At 40.1% G+C, this 21670-nt stretch overlaps 1 protein-coding gene across 1 annotated transcript; it reads right to left on the bottom strand.

The window, feature by feature from the left end:
- Positions 1–13293: 13293 nt before the first annotated feature.
- On the bottom strand, positions 13294–14247 carry LOC140070036 (olfactory receptor 5G9-like). The gene has a single exon (XM_072116366.1). It carries the CDS (start codon positions 14245–14247, stop codon positions 13294–13296), a length of 954 nt encoding a protein of 317 aa, XP_071972467.1.
- Between the last annotated feature and the right edge of the window lie 7423 nt (positions 14248–21670).

The following is a 21670-nucleotide window of genomic DNA, read 5'->3' on the forward strand; positions in this document are numbered from 1 at the left end:
GCTGCCCGATGTCTCCCTGCTGCCCCATGTCTCCGTGCTGCCCCATGTCTCCGTGCTGCCCCATGTCTGCGTGCTGCCCCATGTCTGCGTGCTTCCCGATGTCTCCCTGCTGCCCGATGTCTCCCTGCTGCCCGATGTCTCCCTGCTGCCCGATCTCTCCGTGCTGCCCGATGTCTCCCTGCTGCCCGATGTCTCCCTGCTGCCCAATGTCTCCGTGCTGCCCGATCTCTCCGTGCTGCCCGATGCTTCCCTGCTGCCCGATGTCTCCCTGCTGCCCGATGTCTCCCTGCTGCCCGATGTCTCCGTGCTGCCCCATGTCTCCCTGCTGCCCCAAGTCTCCGTGCTGCCCCATGTCTCCGTGCTGCCCCATGTCTCCCTGCTGCCCCATGTCTCCCTGCTGCCCCATGTCTCCCTGCTGCCCCATGCCTCCGTGCTGCCCCATGTCTCCCTGCTGCCCCATGTCTCCCTGCTGCCCCATGTCTCCCTGCTGCCGCTGCCCCATGTCTCCGTGCTGCCCGATGTCTCTGTGCTGCTCCCCGATGTCTCTGTGCTGCCGCTTCCCCGGTGTCTCTGTGCTGCTCCCCGGTGTCTCTGTGCTGCTCCCCGGTGTCTCTGTCATGCTCACCGTGTTCTTCAATGTGTTCTTCACACATATATATTGTTCTTCACATAGTATTTTGTTCGCACCGTTCCGCGCGTATCTCCCAACAAGTAAGCAGATGTGCCGAACATCTGTAATCTATTCTTCACTGTGTTCTTTACTGTGTTTTTCACTTAAATGATCCTGTGTTCACTGTTTTTATTCTATTCTTCATTGTTCTTCACTGTGTTTTTTTAATTAAATGCTCGATCTCAAGCAGGGGAAATACTCGTCTGAGCAACGAGCCTTTTCGAGTACCTTAATACTCGAACGAGCATCAAGCTCGGACGAGTATACTCGCTCATCACTAATTATAACTAGAGATGAGCGAGTATACTCATCCGAGCTTGATGCTCGTTCGAGTATTAAGGTACTCGAAACGGCTCGTTGCTCGGACGAGTATTTCCCCTGCGCGAGATCGAGCATTTAATTAAAAAAACACAGTGAAGAACAATGAAGAATAGAATAAAAACAGTGAACACAGCATCATTTAAGTGAAAAACACTGTAAAGAACACAGTGAAGAATAGATTACAGATGTTCGGCACATCTGCTTACTTGTCGGGAGATATGCGCGGAACGGTGCGAACAAAATACTATGTGAAGAACAATATATATGTGTGAAGAACACATTGAAGAACACGGTGAGCAGGACAGAGACACCGGGGAGCAGCACAGAGACACCGGGGAGCAGCACAGAGACACCGGGGAAGCGGCAGCACGGAGACATCGGGGAGCAGCACGGAGACATCGGGCAGCACGGAGACATGGGGCAGCGGCAGCACAGAGACATCGGGCTGCAGGGAGACATCGGGCAGCGGCAGCACAGAGACATGGGGCAGCAGGGAGACATGGGGCAGCAGGGAGACATGGGGCAGCAGGGAGAAATCGAGCAGCAGGGAGACATGGGGCAGCACGGAGACATGGGGCAGCAGGGAGACATGCGGCAACAGGAAGACATGGGGCAGCAGGGAGACATCGGGAAGCACAGAGACATGGGGCAGCACGGAGACATCGGGCAGCATGGAGACATCGGGCAGCACGGAGACATCGGGCAGCACGGAGAGATCGGGCAGCAGGGAAACATCGGTCAGCACGGAGACATGGGGCAGCAAGGAGACATCGGGCAGCACGGAGACATCGGGCAGCACGGAGACATGGGGCAGCAGGGAGACATGGGGCAGCACGGAGACATCGGGCAGCACGGAGAGATCGGGCAGTGTGTTCTTTACTTAAATGATCCTGTGGTCACTGTTTTTATTCTATTCTTCACTGTTCTTCACATCTGCTAACTTGTCGGGAGATAATATACGCGCGGAACAGTGAAGAATAGATTGCAGATGTTTGTATACATCTGCTAACTTATCAGAAGACATTCTTTTTCAATTAATTAACTCATTTTATTCCTGAACCATGGTCCCTTTGAAAAAAGCTCGAGTCTCCCATTGACTTCAATGGGGCTCGTTATTCGAGACGAGCACTCGAGCATCTGGAAAAGTTTGTCTCGAATAACGAGCACTCGAGCATTTTAGTGCTCGCTCATCTCTAATTATAACCCATAAACCATAGCTATTTTTTAATCAAATCTTATAGTCTCTTGAATTGCTTTGTAATGCTCCAGGAACAGCCAAAAGTCACTTGGTGCCCTGTGGTCCTGAGCGTTGTCATTTATATAAAACAGATAAGAGCCATATGTACTGTGTTTATGAAACACAGCATGATACATAGAGGAAGGATTTTCTCAGTCGCTTCAGAAGGGCACAACATACTGGGCATGGAATTGGCTTATTCTGTATGACAAAAAGTTCAATTATCACTTAGCTCCAGCTGTGGTGCTGTCATTTTTAGAAAGCACCAGGTGAATTTCAAGGGTGTGGTTTATAAAATCTGCCCAATTGTTGGGGATTTATGTTTTTATTTCACTTCAGTGCCTCTACCAATGCTTTATAAATCAGAAAAAAGACCTTAAATGCAAAATGCTAAAAGTCACATGTTGAGTGTTTAAAAAATTAAGGACTTTTTATAGTGGCATGAACTGGATACAACATAATATATACAAAGATATGTGTGGAAAAATTGTAATTTTCATCAATCATTCCTTTTTGGCAAGCACTTGTGAAGGCCAAATGTTAAATATGCTTTAACGTTCTTTGGGGTGCCTGCTTCAAATTGGGGTAATTCTTTGAGGTTTTATCCTTTCCTGATATCTGCAAATGGGACAAAGGTAAAAAATGTCCTCTAAAAGCCAAATATTGCTCTCATAATTTAAGCTCAATGGGGGTCATTTACTAAGGGCCCGATTCGCGTTTTCCCGACGTGTTACCCGAATATTTCCGATTTGCGCCGATTGTACCTGAATTGCCCCGGGTTTTTGGCGCACGCGATCGGAATTTGGCGCATCGGCGCCGGTATGCACGCGACGGAAATCGGGGGGCGTGGCCGAACGAAAACCCGACGTATTCGGAAAAACCGCCGCATTTAAAAAAAAATTTGTGTCGCGAAAATTTCACTCACCTTCATCTTGGATAGGCCGGTGTATTTCGAGGCATTCCAGCGAACTGCAGCGCAGCAGCGCCACCTGGTGGACGTCGGAGGAACTGCTTTGATGAATCCCGGCCGGACCCGAATCCAGTGCAGAGAACGCGCCGCTGGATCGCGAACGGACCGGGTAAGTAAATGTGCCCCAATGTGTCCTTGTGAAACTCTTGAAGACCAAACATGCTTTTTAAAAGCTATTTTAACAAATTGATGGGTGCCGTTTTAAAACCGGGTTGATTTATAGGGGTTCCAATGGTCCCTAAACAAATTATTTTGAAAAATTAATTTAATTTTTACAATCTATAAATTCACTATGGTACCTTAAAGCATTCTAAAGTTATTAGCATTCAAAGATACATTTTTCAGGTCAACATTTGTGGCCTGGTCAAGTAGGTCGAGGGAAAAGATTAATTACAGTAAAAAGAAACAAAATAGCATAAAGGAAAGCCAAAGCTTTTAGTATCCCCTATTGTACATGGTAAAAATAGTATAAAGCACTTACATTGCCTTATGTTATGCATTTTTGGAAAACTAAATTATATTCCTTAGGATTCTAAAAGTTTATATTCTTGTAAATGCCTCCAAAATATTAATATAAAGACTGATGTATATTTGAAAATGCTGAAGCAGAATAAAAGGAGGTACTATAGAGGCAGGATGTAAAAACGTTAAATTGAGAATATAAGTATAAGAATTAGTTTTTGTATTTTCCATCTATTTGGTAATTGGCTTAGAATAAAATGATGTGTGCCTCGAAAATCCAAATAAAGATTTGAAATCCTAAATATTCAAAAATATCCTCTACACTAATATATTTTTTCCTGGAGTATTTATTCTCCCAAAGTATAAAGAGTACATTATAAACAATCCCCTTACACAGCAGGGAGAAATCGGGCAGCAGGGAGACATCGGGCAGCAGGGAGACATCGGGCAGCAGGGAGACATCGGGCAGCATGGAGACATCGGGCAGCATGGAGACATCGGGCAGCATTGAGACATGGGGCAGCAGGGAGACATGGGGCAGCAGGGAGACATGGGGCAGCAGGGAGACATCGGGAAGCACAGAGACATGGGGCAGCACGGAGACATCGAGCAGCAGGGAGACATCGGGCAGCAGGGAGACATCGGGCAGCACGGAGACATCGGGCAGCACGGAGACATCGGGCAGCAGGGAGACACCGGGCAGCACGGAGACATGGGGCAGCATGGAGACATCGGGCAGCAGGGAGACATGGGGCAGCACGGAGACATCGGGCAGCAGAGAGACATGGGGCAGCACGCAGAGATCGGGGAGACTTCAGTGGAAGAAGAGCAGCGGATCCCAGGACAGCGTATCTCCCGACAAGTAAGCAGATGTGCCGAACATCTGCAATCTATTCTTCACTGTGTTTTTCACTTAAATGATCCTGTGGCTACTGTTTTTATTCTATTCTTCACTGTTCTTCACATCTGCTAACTTGTCGGGAGATAATATACGCGCGGAACAGTGAAGAATAGATTGCAGATGTTTGTATACATCTGCTAACTTATCAGAAGACATTCTTTTTCAATTAATTAACTCAGTTTATTCCCGAACCATGGTCCCTTTGAAAAAAGCTCGAGTCTCCCATTGACTTCAATGGGGCTCGTTATTCGAGACGAGCACTCGAGCATCTGGAAAAGTTTGTCTCGAATAACGAGCACTCGAGCATTTTAGTGCTCGCTCATCTCTAATTATAACCCATAAACCATAGCTATTTTTTAATCAAATCTTATAGTCTCTTGAATTGCTTTGTAATGCTCCAGGAACAGCCAAAAGTCACTTGGTGCCCTGTGGTCCTGAGCGTTGTCATTTATATAAAACAGATAAGAGCCATATGTACTGTGTTTATGAAACACAGCATGATACATAGAGGAAGGATTTTCTCAGTCGCTTCAGAAGGGCACAACATACTGGGCATGGAAATGGCTTATTCTATATGACAAAAAGTTCAATTATCACTTAGCTCCAGCTGTGGTGCTGTCATTTTTAGAAAGCACGAGGTGAATTTCAAGGGTGTGGTTTATAAAATCTGCCCAATTGTTGGGGATTTATGTTTTTATTTCACTTCAGTGCCTCTACCAATGCTTTATAAATCAGAAAAAAGACCTTTAATGCAAAATGCTAAAAGTCACATGTTGAGTGTTTAAAAAATTAAGGACTTTTTATAGTGGCATGAACTGGATACAACATAATATATACAAAGATATGTGTGGAAAAATTATAATTTTCATCAATCATTCCTTTTTGGCAAGCACTTGTGAAGGCCAAATGTTAAATATGCTTTAACGTTCTTTGGGGTGCCTGTTTTAAATTGGGGTAATTCTTTGATGTTTTATCCTTTCCTGATATCTCTCAGGCTCTGCAAATGGGACAAAGGTAAAAAATGTCCTCTAAAAGCCAAGTATTGCTCTCATAATTTAAGCTCAATGTGTCCTTGTGAAACTCTTGAAGCCTAAACATACATTTTAAAAGCTATTTTGACAAATTGATGGGTGCCTTTTTAAAACCGGGTTGATTTATAGGGGTTCCAATGGTCCCTAAACAAATTATTTTGAAAAATTAATTTGATTTTTACAATCTATAACTTCACTATGGTACCTTAAAGCATTCTAAAGTTATTAGCATTCAAAGATACATTTTTCAGGTCAACATTTGTGGCCTGGTCAAGTAGATTGAGGGAAAAGGTTTATTACAGTAAAAAGAAACAAAACAGCATAAAGGAAAGCCAAAGCTTTTAGTATCCCCTATTGTACATGGTAAAAATAGTATAAAGTACTTACATTGCCTTATGTTATGCATTTTTGGAAAACTAAATTATATTCCTTAGGATTCTAAAAGTTTATATTCTTGTAAATGCCTCCAAAATATTAATATAAAGACTGATGTATATTTGAAAATGCTGAGTCAGAATAAAAGGAGGTACTATAGAGGCAGGATGTAAAAACGTTAAATTGAGAATATAAGTATAAGAATTCGTTTTTGTATTTTCCATCTATTTGGTAATTGGCTTAGAATAAAATGATGTGTGCCATCGAAAATCCAAATAAGGATTTGAAATCTTAAATATTCAAAAATATCCTCTACACTAATATATTTTTTCCTGGAGTATTTATTCTCCCAAAGTATAAAGAGTACATTATAAACAATCCCCTTACACATAGATAGAATTGGACAAGTTTCATATACATGTGGTCCCCTACTTAAGGACACCCGACTTTAATATGGTCCTAGATTGCAATAATCAGCTGTAAAGTGTCTGTAATTAACATTTACAGGCGGTCCCCTACTTAAGAACACTCGACTTACATACGACCCCTAGTTCCAAAGGACCTCTGCATATTGGTAATTTATTGTACTTTAGTCCTAGGCTACAATAATCAGCTATAACAGTTATCACAGGCGTCTGCAATGAAACATTAGTGTTAATATTGATTCTTATGACAACCCAACATTTTTAAAATCCAATTGTCACAGAGACTAAAAATGTTCTGGCTGGGATTACAGTAATAAAATATACAGTTCCGACTTACATACAAATTCAACTTAAGAACAAACCTACAGACCCTATCTTGTATGTAACCCGGGGACTGCCTGTAGTGATAATCCTTAGTCCAATTACAGCAAAAAATTTTTAAACTCCAATTGTCACTGGGGCAAAAAACTTTATATAAACAATTATAAAGTATACAGTTTTGTCCTACATACAAATTCAACTTAAGAACAAACCTATGGAACTTCTCTTGTACATAACCTGGGGACTGTATACCCTTTATTTTATCATAATAAATCATGATTTCATTTACATTTTTGTTTTTTTACCTACCTTAAAACCATTTGGTTAGTAGTCTCACAATCAAGAGGACATTTCATTTTAGCATAAATATATAAAAAATAACCAAACATATTTTGGATTTAAAAAAAAAAAAAAATCAACACGGCTAGTTATTTCTTATGGCTATTTCTGCTTACATCAGTTCAGTGTCTTTCTGACGAAAAGAAGGGCAGACCTGAGAACTAGAATGACATGACTTTATATTAGGTATCACAAATGTCTTCCTTCTTCTTGTAAATGAGTGGCTGGAGATTTGTAATGATATTTTAAGCTTTCAGTGATAATAACAGGTCTCCTGATACACACTTTTCTAAGAATTTTAAAAAAAGACTCAAATTAAACCAAGCAATAAACCAACCATTGCAATGACATTCATGAGTCTCTATTAGACCCTAGGCCTGTCTTTTGCACAGATCGGTCTCCCTATGACAAACCAATACAGATCACTAAAAAAGTCCCCTTATACCGCAAAGACATTACAGTGTAATATGCAGAGCAATCATACCCCCTAGGGATAAACTACCTTTGATGGCCATAAAACCAGTAAAAAAAAATTTCAAAAATGTAAAAAAATTTCAAATCAGCTTTTTTATATATTTAAAATAAAAATAAATCAACCAACAGAATTCCAGAGCTATAAATATATACAAACAATTGTTTCCATCTGTGACCCCTTTAATGGGAAATAGCACTCAAATATCCAAATGAACATTTTTTCAATATTTTGCAACATATAAAAAATGTGATAAAAAGGGATCAAAATGTAAGACACTCACCTAAATGGTTGCAATAAAAACAGTATCTTTCCTATAAAAAAGACATCCAATTGCTGTAAGAATATAGCAAAATGGTGAAATAATTTTTTGTCGCAAAGGTTTTATTTAATTTTTAAATCTATTAAAACATAACAAAATGAGCAAGCAAATGGTTTTTTTGTACATGTCACTGCATTTGGATTTTTTCCAGCTTTTCAGTACACAACATGATACTGTATATACTTGTGTATAAGCCGGGTTTTTCAGCACAAAAAAGGGCTGAAAAACCTCACCTTGGCTTATACACAAGGCTATATAAAAAAAAAAACCTTCCATACTTACCTTCATGCTGCCTTCTCCACTCCACACGGCTCCAATTCCATTCAGCTCTTCATCTTTAACAAAGCAGACAGAGATGCGTTCATGCGCTCTGCTAGCCGGTGCACACTATGATGCTGCAGTGTCTTCACTGCTGACATTATAGGGACTTCATAGTGGGAGAGGGGGCTGGCAGCAGGGCATTTCATTACTAGGGACTCTGCTACAGGGCATTTTATTACTAGGGGAGGCTGATCGGAATTTCATTACTGGGGGTGGCTGCAGCATGGGGCAATTCATTACCAGTGGAGGTTGTGACCGATGTATTTCCCACCCTAGACCTATACTTAGATATAAGTTTTCCCATTTATTTGTGGCAAAATAAATGGCCTCGGCTTATACTCGGGTCGGCTTATACTCAAGTATATACGGTATATTAATTATGGTCAACAGAGTGCAGTTTGTTATGTAGAAAACAGGCCATCCTACAAGTCCATAACATTCCATGTACAAAGTACTGTGCACAGTTTATTAATTGAGTCAAATTTGTTATCTGTTTAACACACAGATCTAATATTCGGCATCAGACAATTTGATAAATCTGGTGCGTACAGGAAGTTCTGTCTCAGTCTGCAGACACTATGAGAAATCTTTCCTAGTGTGTTTAAGAGTTTGGAAACACGTTTGCATGTTTTGCAATTTAACCCCTTAAGGACACAGCCATTTTACAAATAAAGGCTCAGCCCCATTTTTCGGATTTTTACTTGCGTTGCTTTATATGGTTATAACTTTTGAACACTGTTACAAAGCGATTCTGAGACTGTTTTTCCCCACATGTTGTACTTAGAGATGAGCGAGCATACTCGTCCGAGCTTGATTAGCGTACTCGAAACGGCTCATTGCCATTTCTCAGTGAAGAACACATTACAGATGTTTCCGTACATTTGCTAACTTATCAGAAGACATAAGTGCAGAAAGGTGTTCTTCACATTAGTATGTGAAGAACAATATGTGTGAAGAACACATTGCAGATGTTTCCATACATCTGCTAACTTATCAGAAGACATGAGTACACAAAGGTATTCTTCACAATAGTATGTGAAGAACAATATGTGTGGAGAACACATTGCAGATGTTTAACACGGGTCATTCTCCTTTTTGAAGTTCCACAAATATGCCGTTGAATAAAAAAAACGAAGAAACAGGACTGACTTCCTTATTTCTCAATAAAATGACACATTTTATTGGTCCCCTTTGTCCCCTTGAAAAATGCTCGAGTCTCCCATTGACTTCAATGAGGTTCGTTATTCGAAATGAGTATCGGAAAAAAGTTTGACTCGAGTAACGAGCACTCGAGCATTTTAGTGCTTGCTCATCTGTAGTTGTACTTCATTTTAGTGGTAAATTTTGGCTTTTGAGTTTATTTATTTAAAAAAAAGAAAAAATGATGCATTTTTAAAAAAAATTTGCCATTTTCGAAATTCGAAATCATCGTGTTTTCAGGCCCATAGATTTACCACCTAAATAAGTTGTTGAATAACATTTGCCATGTGTCTACTTTACATTTTCATAATTTTTGAAATGTCTGGATAATTTATTTTTATTTCATGTGGCTTACAAATTGAATATTGATTTTTTATGTATTTTCAGAATTGACTATTTTGGAATTGACTATATTTGGGATAAATACAAATTTGAATGAATTTTTACATATTTAACATCAAAAAACCCCCACATAAACATCCTATTTTCAAATCTGCACCCCTCATTTTATCAGAAACAGCTTTTAGGAAGATTGTTAACCCCTTGAGATCTTCATAGTAATTACATCAGAATGGAAGTGAAATTTACAATGGTCAATGTCAGTTATATGTTCATTTATCCCTAAAATTGACACATCTCCAAAAGATAAAATGAGAAAACTCATCTTACAATTTGCTATGTAATTTCTCCCGAGCACAGAGACCCCCCCACATGTGGCTGCTACTTGTTTTATGGGCGCACAGAGATGCAAAAGGAAAGACGGGACCTGCAGCTGGCAGGAACTTTAGATTTCTCACTGGCCCCTTTTTTAGGCTATAAAATTTTAGCTTTATCATTATTGGGTCTATGTGATGGCAATTTTTTTGCGGGATGAGATGCTTTTTCCAGTGTTACCATTTTAGGGTTGGTATCCCCTTTTGTTAAAAATTTAGGAACTTTTTTTTTGAGGACAGGAGTAGAAAAGCATCAATTCTGCACTGGATATTTTACTTTTTTTTGGTGTTCAATGTATAGCCTAATAATCATGTTATCTTTATTCTATGGGTCAATATGATTATGGGGATACCATACTTGAATATTTTTTCTTACGTTTTACTAAATTTGCCAAGTAAAACCCTAATGTGCGGAAAAATCTATCATTTTTGCATTGCCGTCTTCCAAGTAGCATAACATTTTTACTTTTTAGGCTATGGAGTTGTTTCATGGGGTTTTTTTTAGCGGGACATGTTGTACTTTGCACGTTTGCATGTTGTACTTTTGTTTTTTGGATCACTTTTTATTGCATTTTTTGTGGGATTCAATTGGTAAAAATCATAATTTTTGGTGGGTTTTTTAAAAGTTTTTTTAACGGCGTTCATCGTGCAGGTTTAATAATGATTTACTTTTTTGTATGGGTTGTTACGAGGTGATACTATATATGTGGGGTTTGTGTTATGATTTAGATTTTTATGGGTTATATGTCTCTTCATATGTTATGGGGATTATGTGCATTTTTTATTGATTAACTTTTTATTTTTACTGTTTTTTACTGTTTCCATCATGGGACATGAGCAAGAAATCATCTGATTGCTTGTTCATGATAATATCTTGCAATACAAATGTACATCCATAGGCTGACACTGTGCCTTTAAAATGACGTAATAGACGCCTTCCTGCAGGCACTGCTGGCAGGCAGCTGTGGGTTCCGGATCGGGACCCAGGGCTGTTATAGAAATGATCGGTGACCACCAAAGTAGGCGCGGGGGGCCAATTGTAGGGGAAAGACCCCCGGAAGGCAGGTTAAATGCCGCGGTCATGCTGACTGCAGCAATTAACGGTTTAAACACCCACAATTGGAGCCCATTGGTGTTACACTGGGGTGTCGGCTGTTAGTTACAGCCGGCACCCCATGTATCGCGATACTGGTTCGGCTCAAATCCAGAGCTGAGCCCTAAGTCAATGCACTTAGCGGTGGATATCTAGACCGCGGAGTGGGAAGAGGTTAATTAGGAGTAGTCTAGAATTTTTTCTAGTTAGTTGCAGTGGTGGCCTAAAGATGATTTCGCCTGGTGGATGCCAGACACTAACTGCATTTCAACAACGCACTCTCAATAATCTGATTTTAAAAATCATGCCAGAAGCATAATTCCAGGTGCTAAAGACTTGGGTGATCTGATGATAACACTCTCCCACCAGCCTCCTAGTCTGACTCAGGACTGAGTGTAGCTGAGATTGAATACTTGGTCCTCATAAGTATTGATGAACCGACCTGTTCAAGTTTTGGGTAAGCAGCCAAATTTGAACCGAATCGTGTGGGCCGCCATTTTCCCTGGGATCACGGCTATCTGTGACCTCATCAGGGAGTGAAAAATCCTCAAGCAACTGGATGTGAGCATGTGCCTGCGGCATCTGAGGAGTTAACACTTGTCATTGCAATTGTGGGGTTGAGCTGAAGTTTGAGTTATGGTTTGGTGACTTGAACATGGACCTGGACATTTCGGTCTGAGTCTGCTCAACCCTACTCATAAGTAATAAGAAGAGAACCATCTGAAGTTTATGCTTTCTTATCAGCCCCAAGAAAGCAACAGTCCAATATGGAATGGTCTTGTTTGTTAAAGGGGTATTCCAGGAATAAGAATAATTCATATTCAAATGGATCATTAACCCCTTACCGACATGTGACATAATACTACGTCACATGCTGGGTGCAGGTGGATGGAGAGGGCAATGCACTTTCGGGAACTCCTCCCGACCAGGTTAGTAAATGTGCCCACAGGGTATCCATAAAGCACGTACACGCATGAATGCAGTGCATGCAGTGCACACATTCTGCGTATACATATAGCATATACACATACATACACACCATATACACTTATTCTTACATATACATAAACAGATACAACAGATATACACATACAGCATATATGTATGCATATTAACTGTATATATGCACAGACACATAAACATATAAAGTTACTTGCTTTTTTATTGTCCTGGTGGGCGGTGGTGCAGGCAGAAAGGTAGATGTGTAATCCATAGAAGGGAGCTCAGTTAGATTGGTCGATGGATGGTCGACAGCATTGCAGAGCAGGTGGGAGTTTGGCTCTCTGTTCGAACAGGGTGTTGGGGCAGTTGGCGGCTTACAGTTTTCCTGGCTTTGTTGGGCAGGGTAGAGGGCAGGTGGCTGTGCTTTGGGCTGGGGGAAAGGCAGAAGAGAGGGCTGATGTGCTGGAGGGCGGATGTGCCAGCGGTTGGGCAGGAGTTCAGCCATCTGTGCGGGCAAGTGGGAGAGTGAGCAGCTGGCACAAGTGGGTGGCTCTATGGACAGCACAGCAGATGGGGCCCCATTACATTGTTTGTAGCGGGGCCTCTCTTACTGTTATGCTGTTGCGGTAAGCAGGGAAAGAAGGGCCCAGGGAAACAGCATGGTTACATTTTGGCCCCGTAGCAGCTGCTACAACTGCAATGGCTGTGTTATGCCCCTGATCAAGCCCACTATTACCTAAATGAATTTGTATGAAACCTGTATACAATATATTCACCTTAAAGTTAAAAAAAAAAAATAATTATCCATGTTATTTCTATTTTGACGTATGTAAGGCTGGGGTCGGGTGAGTTCTTCTGTTGGAAACTCTTCACTCGTGCGGGGCTGGATAATCCAAGTGGAGACATTAAAGAAGCGCAAAAAGACTCAAGTGTATTCTTTAAGCAACTGGTGAAAAGTATAATGGTTCAACTCTTGCCAGGAGACTTCTGTCTGCTCACCCAGAATGGCGGACTAGCAAATGGTACTGGTACACAATGGGGTTTTGTTCTATTTCTATTTGTGAGTGAAAAGTATAAATATGGTAGACAGTGGGTGCAAATTCAGAACAGGACATCACACAGAAAAGTCTATTTATATGGTAAATAATTGCCGTTTGATCAAGTTTAACTACAACAACTCATTGCAGAAAGTATCTACAGCATTTCATTAGTTTCCTGTTGTTTGCTATTATAGAACTCTTAACCTCCTTATTTCTGATACTGTAGATGATCGGATTCAACATTGGAGTAACCGCAGTATAGAGAACAGATACAATCTTGTCTTTCTCCACAGAGTGGAAAGACCGAGGCTGAAGATAAACGGACATGATGGTTCCATAATAGAGGGTGACAACAGTGAGATGGGAGGTGCATGTAGAAAACACTGTATGTCTTCCCCGTGAAGAGTGGATTCTTAGAATGGTGGAAATGATGTAAGTATAGGAAATCAGAGTCAAGAGAAAAGAGCATAAAACAATGATCCCAGCTGCTACATACATTGATATCTCATTTAGCAACGGGTCTTTGCAGGACAGTCTTAGAAAGGGAGGTACTTCACAAAAGAAATGTTCAACGTGATGAGTCCTGCAGAAGGGAAGTCTCCAGGTGATGTGCACTTGTATGGTGGAGTTTATAAAACCAACAATCCATGGAGTTAGCGCTAGGATAATACAAAACCTCATGTTCATAATACTACTATAGTGTAACGGTCTACAAATGGCTACAAACCTGTCGTAAGCCATGACAGCAAGTAAGATACACTCAGCAGCCCCACATACTACATAGCAGAACATCTGGATAACACATCCTTCTACTGAGATGCTCTTGTCAGTGGATAGGGTATTCATGAGGATCACAGGGACTATGTCAGAAGAGAAACAGATGTCAATGAAGGAGAGATTACTCAGGAAGAAGTACATAGGGGTGTGTAATGTTGGGCTGATCCTCACAGTAATGAGAAGAAGACAATTTCCTGCCATTGCAATAATATACATCACCACAAACATAAGGAACCCTATAACCTGGAGGTGAGGGACTGTAGATAATCCAAGTAAATAGAACACGTCTGGAAGAGTCTGGTTATAGTTCTTCATAGAAACCTCCAGAACCTTAAGAAATCAAAGTTTTCTTTAGCTGGTGAAACATAGAAAAGGAATGTAAACATTCACCCTGTAATTCCATTTAGCCTTTGTCAATAAATATGACCTCTTAGGGCCTCCATATCTGCGTAATAAAAGCTGCAACAAAATGCAATCGAAATACAATCTATGTAAAAAGTAAAAATATCACAGAAGCTTTTGATGCAGCTTTATGTACCAAAGCAAGATGGAGATCTAGCAAAATGAAAACCATAAGACATAGATTTTTTTTATTTCCCATCTATAAGGTTTTGATTAAAAATGTGAATGAAAAACAACATTTTCTCAAATACTATTTCTGCAAAAGTCATCCTAATAAAAAAAAAATGTTATAAAATAAAAATCTTATCCCAACTGTGGTAAAAGTTTACATTGAAAAACAGAAGTGATGGGGTTGTTATATATTTTGCTAGAACAGTTTTGTTTTTTACCTACCTTATGACCATGTCAGTCCACCAAAAAATAATAATTTCATGTAAGTATAAAAATTATATTAACCAATTTTTTTTTTAAATTCAGAAAGGCTGCTTTCTTGTTCTACTTTTGTCTTGGTTGAATGTCTTTATTGCTTAAAAAAACGCAGACGTGAATGCTAGCATTACTGATCTTTATATGAGATGAGTTGGAAACTTGGCACAAAGTTCAGAAAGTTCAATGATAATAATGGGTCTCCTGATACAGGCTCTAATTAAGAAAAGCATCTTAAAGTTCTAAAAGTGTTAAACATTTCTCAATCTCTTAGTATTTACTTTCTATCCAAACTTTGTACAAAAAAGAAAAAACTACAACAATTGAAAGAAAGTGACTTATGAACAGGACTTCCTCAACAAATCATAAACATGTTAGATGAAAACACCCAAAAAAACCTCCTTTCTCATGTCATATTGGGACTGAATGTAGATTGATGTGTAGGGTGGAATGTCCATCGAAAGCATAAGCACAAGGGCCAACAGCACGAAAATGGCAACTGAACAATAAAAATATTTAAAAAAAAGAAAGAAAAATTAAAGGAGAAGCAAGAAGTAGGAAGAAACATGTGTCAAAGATGGTGGACTCAAGAGAGAGGGGACTCTAACACTACCACGGATACAATAGCATCCACTATTTTGAGAAACTTCTGATTGTTTTTTTGATGAGCTTCCTTATACAATTCTTAACCTCCTTATTCCTGATCCTGTACATGATGGGATTCAACATTGGTGTAACCACAGTATAGAGAACAGATACAATCTTGTCTGTCTCCATTTAATGGGCAGCTTTGGTTTGAAAATAGATGGACATTATTGTCCCATAAAGGAGGGTGACGACAGAAAACAAAACTCTAAACAGCCAACCAAAAAATTGTGGGTTAACTTAGGCCCCTTCCCCACTTGCGAGTGTGATGCGATGAACTCGCATCACACTCGCAACGCAAGCTGTCGGGAACGCACGGCCCGAACGCTGCACCGCGGGAGTGAACTGACATGCTGAGTTCACTCCCGCGGTGCAGCGTTCAGGCCGTGCGTTCCCGACAGCTTGCGTTGCGAGTGTGATGCGAGTTCATCGCATCACACTCGCAAGTGGGGAACGGGCCTTATTATTGAGGATTCACTTTTCAATGTACAGGTTGATAATGTTTTCAGTGATTTTAAGATCAATAGTTTTTGGTTTCTTTGTTTAGCCTTTAAACATCCAAATTTTACACTTTGAAAAAAATATCTTTTGTGTTTTATTTTGTTTTTGCCTGTCTATTTTCCGTCTGCTATTTTGGCAATTTATCAATCTCAATTTTAACTTGTGTTAATTTTTTCTTCAGATCTCTTTTTGAAACATTTGTAATAATGTAGCACAAATGTCTCAAGTCATTTCTTTCCATTTTCTAAGTTTTCATTCAGTATTGTTTTGCCTGGAGTTTTTTGATCCAAAAAATGGCCCAAATTTTAGAAAATTTGAAATGATAAATTTCGTTTGCAAAATTTAGCCCGTAGAAAATAGAAGATAAATGAGTCTAAACAAATATAAATGATAAATGTTATAAATAAATGTATGGCGCCCATTTCAAAATGCCCCGAAAAAGTTGCAAAAATTGCAATGTGACAAAAAAAGTCTCAAAAAAGACATAAAAAAACAGGAAGAAACATAAAGATAAATGGCCCCCTAGATGTTGTTTAAGACTGTATTTAGGAATGTATTGTAGAAGTAGCATACTTTTCCTTTGATCCATGATCCCTTGATGATCAACCTGGCTTTAGTTTCAAAAATTACATCCAAAAAATAGGGTATGGAAACACAGACTTAAACTGAATCTCGCCGCACAATGAATACAGCCAGTAACATGTTCCCATAGAGCCCTATTAAGTAACTACATAAAAACCCTTCATTTAGCTAAAAAATGATCCCCTCACATCTCCTTAAAATCAACTTTATGTTATACTACGGGGAACATGTATCATTATATCTGCTAGTCAAATTGTCTAAATTTTTGCGACTTTTGTCATATTTGGGACGTTTTTTTGCGACTTTTCACCTGTCTTTTTTCAAGTATGCCTTGGTTTGAACCTTGTGCAGTGTGCCTTATGTATCTTAGTTTCCCAGATGTTTAGTGCGACTTTTCACTTGTCTATCAGTTATCAGACTTTTTAGGCTTTTTTTTCATGGGCCCGATTTTAACATGTAAATTGGAATTATTTCACATGCTTTAAATGTTTAACATTTTGCACAGTAACCTCTTTTGTGAAAATGCTTGAATTTTTAATTTTTTTTTATTGGTTACTTCTAAGGGTGAGGTCACACGTAGCGGTTTAATTGCATTTTTAATGCATTTTGAACCTAACAGCTGAGGAAGTGATTTGCTTTATCTCATTACTGTTAACATTTGTGTTTACAAAACACAATATAAACGCTGCGGTAACATATGTGTTAACATTGCATTTACTATGCATTTTGTAAATTCAAATGTTAAAAGTAATGAAATAAGGCAAATCACCTCTCATCAGCTGTTGTAATAGGTTACAAAATGCATTAAAATACAACATGTTAAATCCCAAATTAACAGTAGTGTCCACTCCTGTATATAACCCCTCACATAGCTTGTATCCTCTCCTGTATATAACCCCTCACATGGCTTGTATCCTCTCCTGTATATAACCCCTCACATGGCTTGTAACTTCTCCTGTATATACCCCCTCACATGGCTTGTATCCTCTCCTGTATATAACCCCTCACATGGCTTGTATCCTCTCCTGTATATAACCCCTCACATGGCTTGTATCCTCTCCTGTATATAACCCCTCACATGGCTTGTATCCTCTCCTGTATATAACCCCTCACATGGCTTGTATCTTCTCCTGTATATAACCCCCTCACATGGCTTGTATCCTCTCCTGTATATAACCCCTCACATGGCTTGTGTCCTCTCCTGTATATAACCCCTCACATGGCGTGTAACTTCTCCTGTATATACCCCCTCACATGGCTTGTATCCTCTCCTGTATATAACCCCTCACATGGCTTGTATCCTCTCCTGTATATAACCCCTCACATGGCTTGTATCCTCTCCTGCATATAACTCCTCACATGGCTTGTGTCCTCTCCTGTATATAACCTCTCACATGGCTTGTGTCCTCTCCTGTATATAACCCCTCACATGGCTTGTATCCTCTCCTGTATATAACCCCCTCACATGGCTTGTATCCTCTCCTGTATATAACCCCTCACATGGCTTGTGTCCTCTCCTGTATATAACCCCTCACATGGCTTGTATACTCTCCTGTATATAACCCCTCACATGGCTTGTGTCCACTCCTGTATATAACCCCCTCATATGGCTTGTGTCCTCTCCTGTATATAACCCCTCACATGTCTTGTATCTTCTCCTGTATATAACCCCTCACATGGCTTGTATCTTCTCCTGTATATAACCCCCTCACATGGCTTGTGTCCACTCCTGTATATAACCCCTCACATGGCTTGTGTCCTCTCCTGTATATAACCCCCTCACATGGCTTGTGTCCACTCCTGTATATAACCCCCTCATATGGCTTGTGTCCTCTCCTGTATATAACCCCTCACATGTCTTGTATCTTCTCCTGTATATAACCCCTCACATGGCTTGTATCTTCTCCTGTATATAACCCCCTCACATGGCTTGTATCCTCTCCTGTATATAACCCCTCACATGGCTTGTGTCCTCTCCTGTTTATAACCCCCTCACATGGCTTGTGTCTTCTCCTGTATGGAACCCCTTACGTGGCTTATGTCTATGTGGATTTGAGACATTAGCAACAAAAAGTCTCTAAAAGAAGCCAAAATGTGTGCCTGCCAGGATAGGAAAAACTGAACATGTATCACAGGAACATACATAAGGCGCAAAAACTAGCTGCCAAATGTCTCTAAAATTCACCTCAGAGAGACCAAGCTATGATACATGTGCCCCTACATGTCTTCAGAGGGGGTGTGTCCTGCTCACTTTCCATCTACCCAGTGAGTTTAATATTCATACTGAGGACTGAGTGCATCTGCGATTGGATACTTGTTCCTCATTAATAATGATGAGTGGACCCGTTCAGATTTGGGTTTGCTGAATTCAGCCAAATTGTGTGAGCCGCCATTTATCCCAGGATTGTTGCTGCCTGTGACATCATCACACAGTGACAATCCATGAGAAAATGGATGTGAACTTGTGCCAGCAGCATTTGAAGATTTAACTGCTGGTGGGGTTGAGCTGAAGTCCGACTTCAGGCTTGGGAACCTGAACTCACTACGTTCAGCAAGGGTTGGAACATTTCGGTTTAGGTCTTCCCTACCCTACTTGTAAGTAATAAGAAGAGTACTTGCTCATCTGAAGTGTATCTGTTCCTATCAGCTCAAAGAAGGCAACAGTCCAATATGGATTGCTCTTGGTAATGGGGTATTCCAGGAATAAGCATAATTCATATTCAAATGGTTATTAAAATACAGGCTTCTATGCAATTAGTTATTTAAAATGTTACTCCCCTTAGCAGAAAAATACTGTGGACATTGACAATGATGGAGAATTAAAATGTTACTGGTCCTTTAATCAGTCCTGACTTTGTCCCTGTGGAGAAGACACAGGACAGAAGGTGGCTGCTAGTCACAAGTTCACATCACATATCCTGCACCTGCCTGGGCAAGTGCAGTGATCACCATTATGTTTGGCTGCAGTCCTTTTGCTTGCAGTGCATGCAGTACGGTCAGTGTTGTGGTGAGACGTCATCTCAGTGGGGTAACGTGCAGTGATGGCAGTTACACATCATTACTATGGTAACAGAGCAGGATCTCCTGTCACTGGGAGCAGAGCATACGAGGGAGGAAGAGGGCTGTTACAGAGAACTGAAGGATCATAAGAGATGTAGTATTCTGTGTCGGCCATCTTGAAGTTAACTCTGCCTACTTTAGAAAGCCCATAAGATTTTGTAAAACATAAAAACAAACAATTTAAGGTCCATTTTGTGATCAAGGACTATGGCGGTCATTTATCTTAGGCTTATCTCTTTTTTTCCTATAATATTTGTGACTTTTTTGGTGCATTTGCATATTTAAGCCAAAAAAGTTAGACTAGCAAAGTTAGACTAGCAATGTTCCACCTTATATATCTTTAAAATACAAATGCAGGTGTATAAAAAGGGCACACATTTGGTGCAAATCATTGTAAAATGGTGCAAATGTGGTAAAAATTACGGTTTTAAAGTCACAAATAAACTCCAGTCCCAGCCATACATAGGGAAAACTTTAGAAGAGGTTGCAGAAATGTTTGCGACTTTTGTGCAACTTTTTAATAAAAAGTCACAAAAACCCCCAGTTCTCAGTTGCCTGATACATCAACCTCTAAAATAAATTAAACAAATCCAAAAGCCAGTATAGCCATAAAAAGTCACACACAAACATCCTGACCATAGATAAATGACCCCCATTGTGTTTTGTTGTACTAATTAATTTATAGCCAATTTATGTTTTTTTTTATATCAAGCGCTCATATTCCAGGAATACTCCTTTAATAAAATCCACCAAGACCAATATATTGATATTCCATTTTCCCACTTTTAAACCAGTTCATAAAGTCTATCACCAGCACACCTACCAATAGGAAGTCATTGGCCCAAATATATAAAGAGTGCTTCTATCTGCCTTTGTGTAGCTTTCCTCACTCCTGCGCAGCTTGCACCAGATAATTTTATAGTGGGGCACGGTGTTCAATTATGTGGCACAATTGGCGCTGCTCTGGACACATTTGCACACAATTTCATTAAGGACAAAATCCAGCATCCAGGCATGTATTGCTCAAAAAAGTAGATTCAAACTTATATTAGACACAAAAAATTTAAAACATAATGGGGCCATATAGACAGACTGACACATTTCGAACAATCCATACTTAGTCCTAGCCTGAGTCTAAAAAAAGCAAAAAAAGTAATGTAACACCTGTAGGTGTGTATTCAGTTCACCCAACAACCTGGAGTTCAGAGTCCTCTGGTACCAGCCTCAGTGCACGAAGTAAAAAACAGTTGTAGAATCAAAATCGAACAAGTATTCAGGATTCAGAACTCACGGGAAGGCATGAGTAAGACGCGCTGCGTCGAAAAGCGTTGATCATTTGCACATTACGTTTGTACCGTTCCTGAGATACTAATAAAGAAGACTGTTTTTATACTTAACCTGGTGGCTTCCCGTGAGTGCTGAATGCAGACTACTTGTTCCATTAAAATAAAGCAATGCAGAAATCAATTTGCACATGGTGTAGTATGTTCAAAAATGTTTAAATTTATTGCACTCACCATACTCACAAAAATACTTTAAAAATGTGCATATCTCAATCAATTGGGGGACACTAGCTCACAGATTCGCCCTACCCAGGGTTTTGCCTTCAAGGCTTCTTCCGGGCGTTGAAGCCTTGAAGGCGAAACCCTGAGTCGGGCGAATCTGTGAGCTAGCGTCCCGCAGTTGAATGAGATATGCGCATTTTTAAAGTATTTTTGTGAGTATGGTGAGTGCAATACATTTTAAACATTTTTGTGTGCCTATATATTCCTTCCAGCAACATTTTCCTATAAGGATGATAGAGGAAGTTTGGTGAATAACGTTGTGGTATTGGTCTGAACATGGACATGCTTTTATCAGAAGGATCTGCTTATCTAGTGCCGTATATTGAAGAAAACTTAACAGCATAAGAACTGGGAGCTCCGGCTAGAGTGAATAATTTCTTTTCTCTATTCTTAAAAATAAAGCAATGTTTTAATCTACTTTTTCAAGCAATACATGCCTGGAGGCTGGATTTTTTTGTTATTGAAATTGTTGCACTGACTCAGCTCAGTTTTATTCCGAGCACCGGCAGTGGTCCTATCGGAACCCAGGAGAGTTGAATTCACACAACACGTTTTTC

The sequence above is a fragment of the Engystomops pustulosus genome, chromosome 7 (genome assembly GCF_040894005.1).
Source record: "Engystomops pustulosus chromosome 7, aEngPut4.maternal, whole genome shotgun sequence".
In the NCBI taxonomy this organism is placed as follows: domain Eukaryota; kingdom Metazoa; phylum Chordata; class Amphibia; order Anura; family Leptodactylidae; genus Engystomops; species Engystomops pustulosus.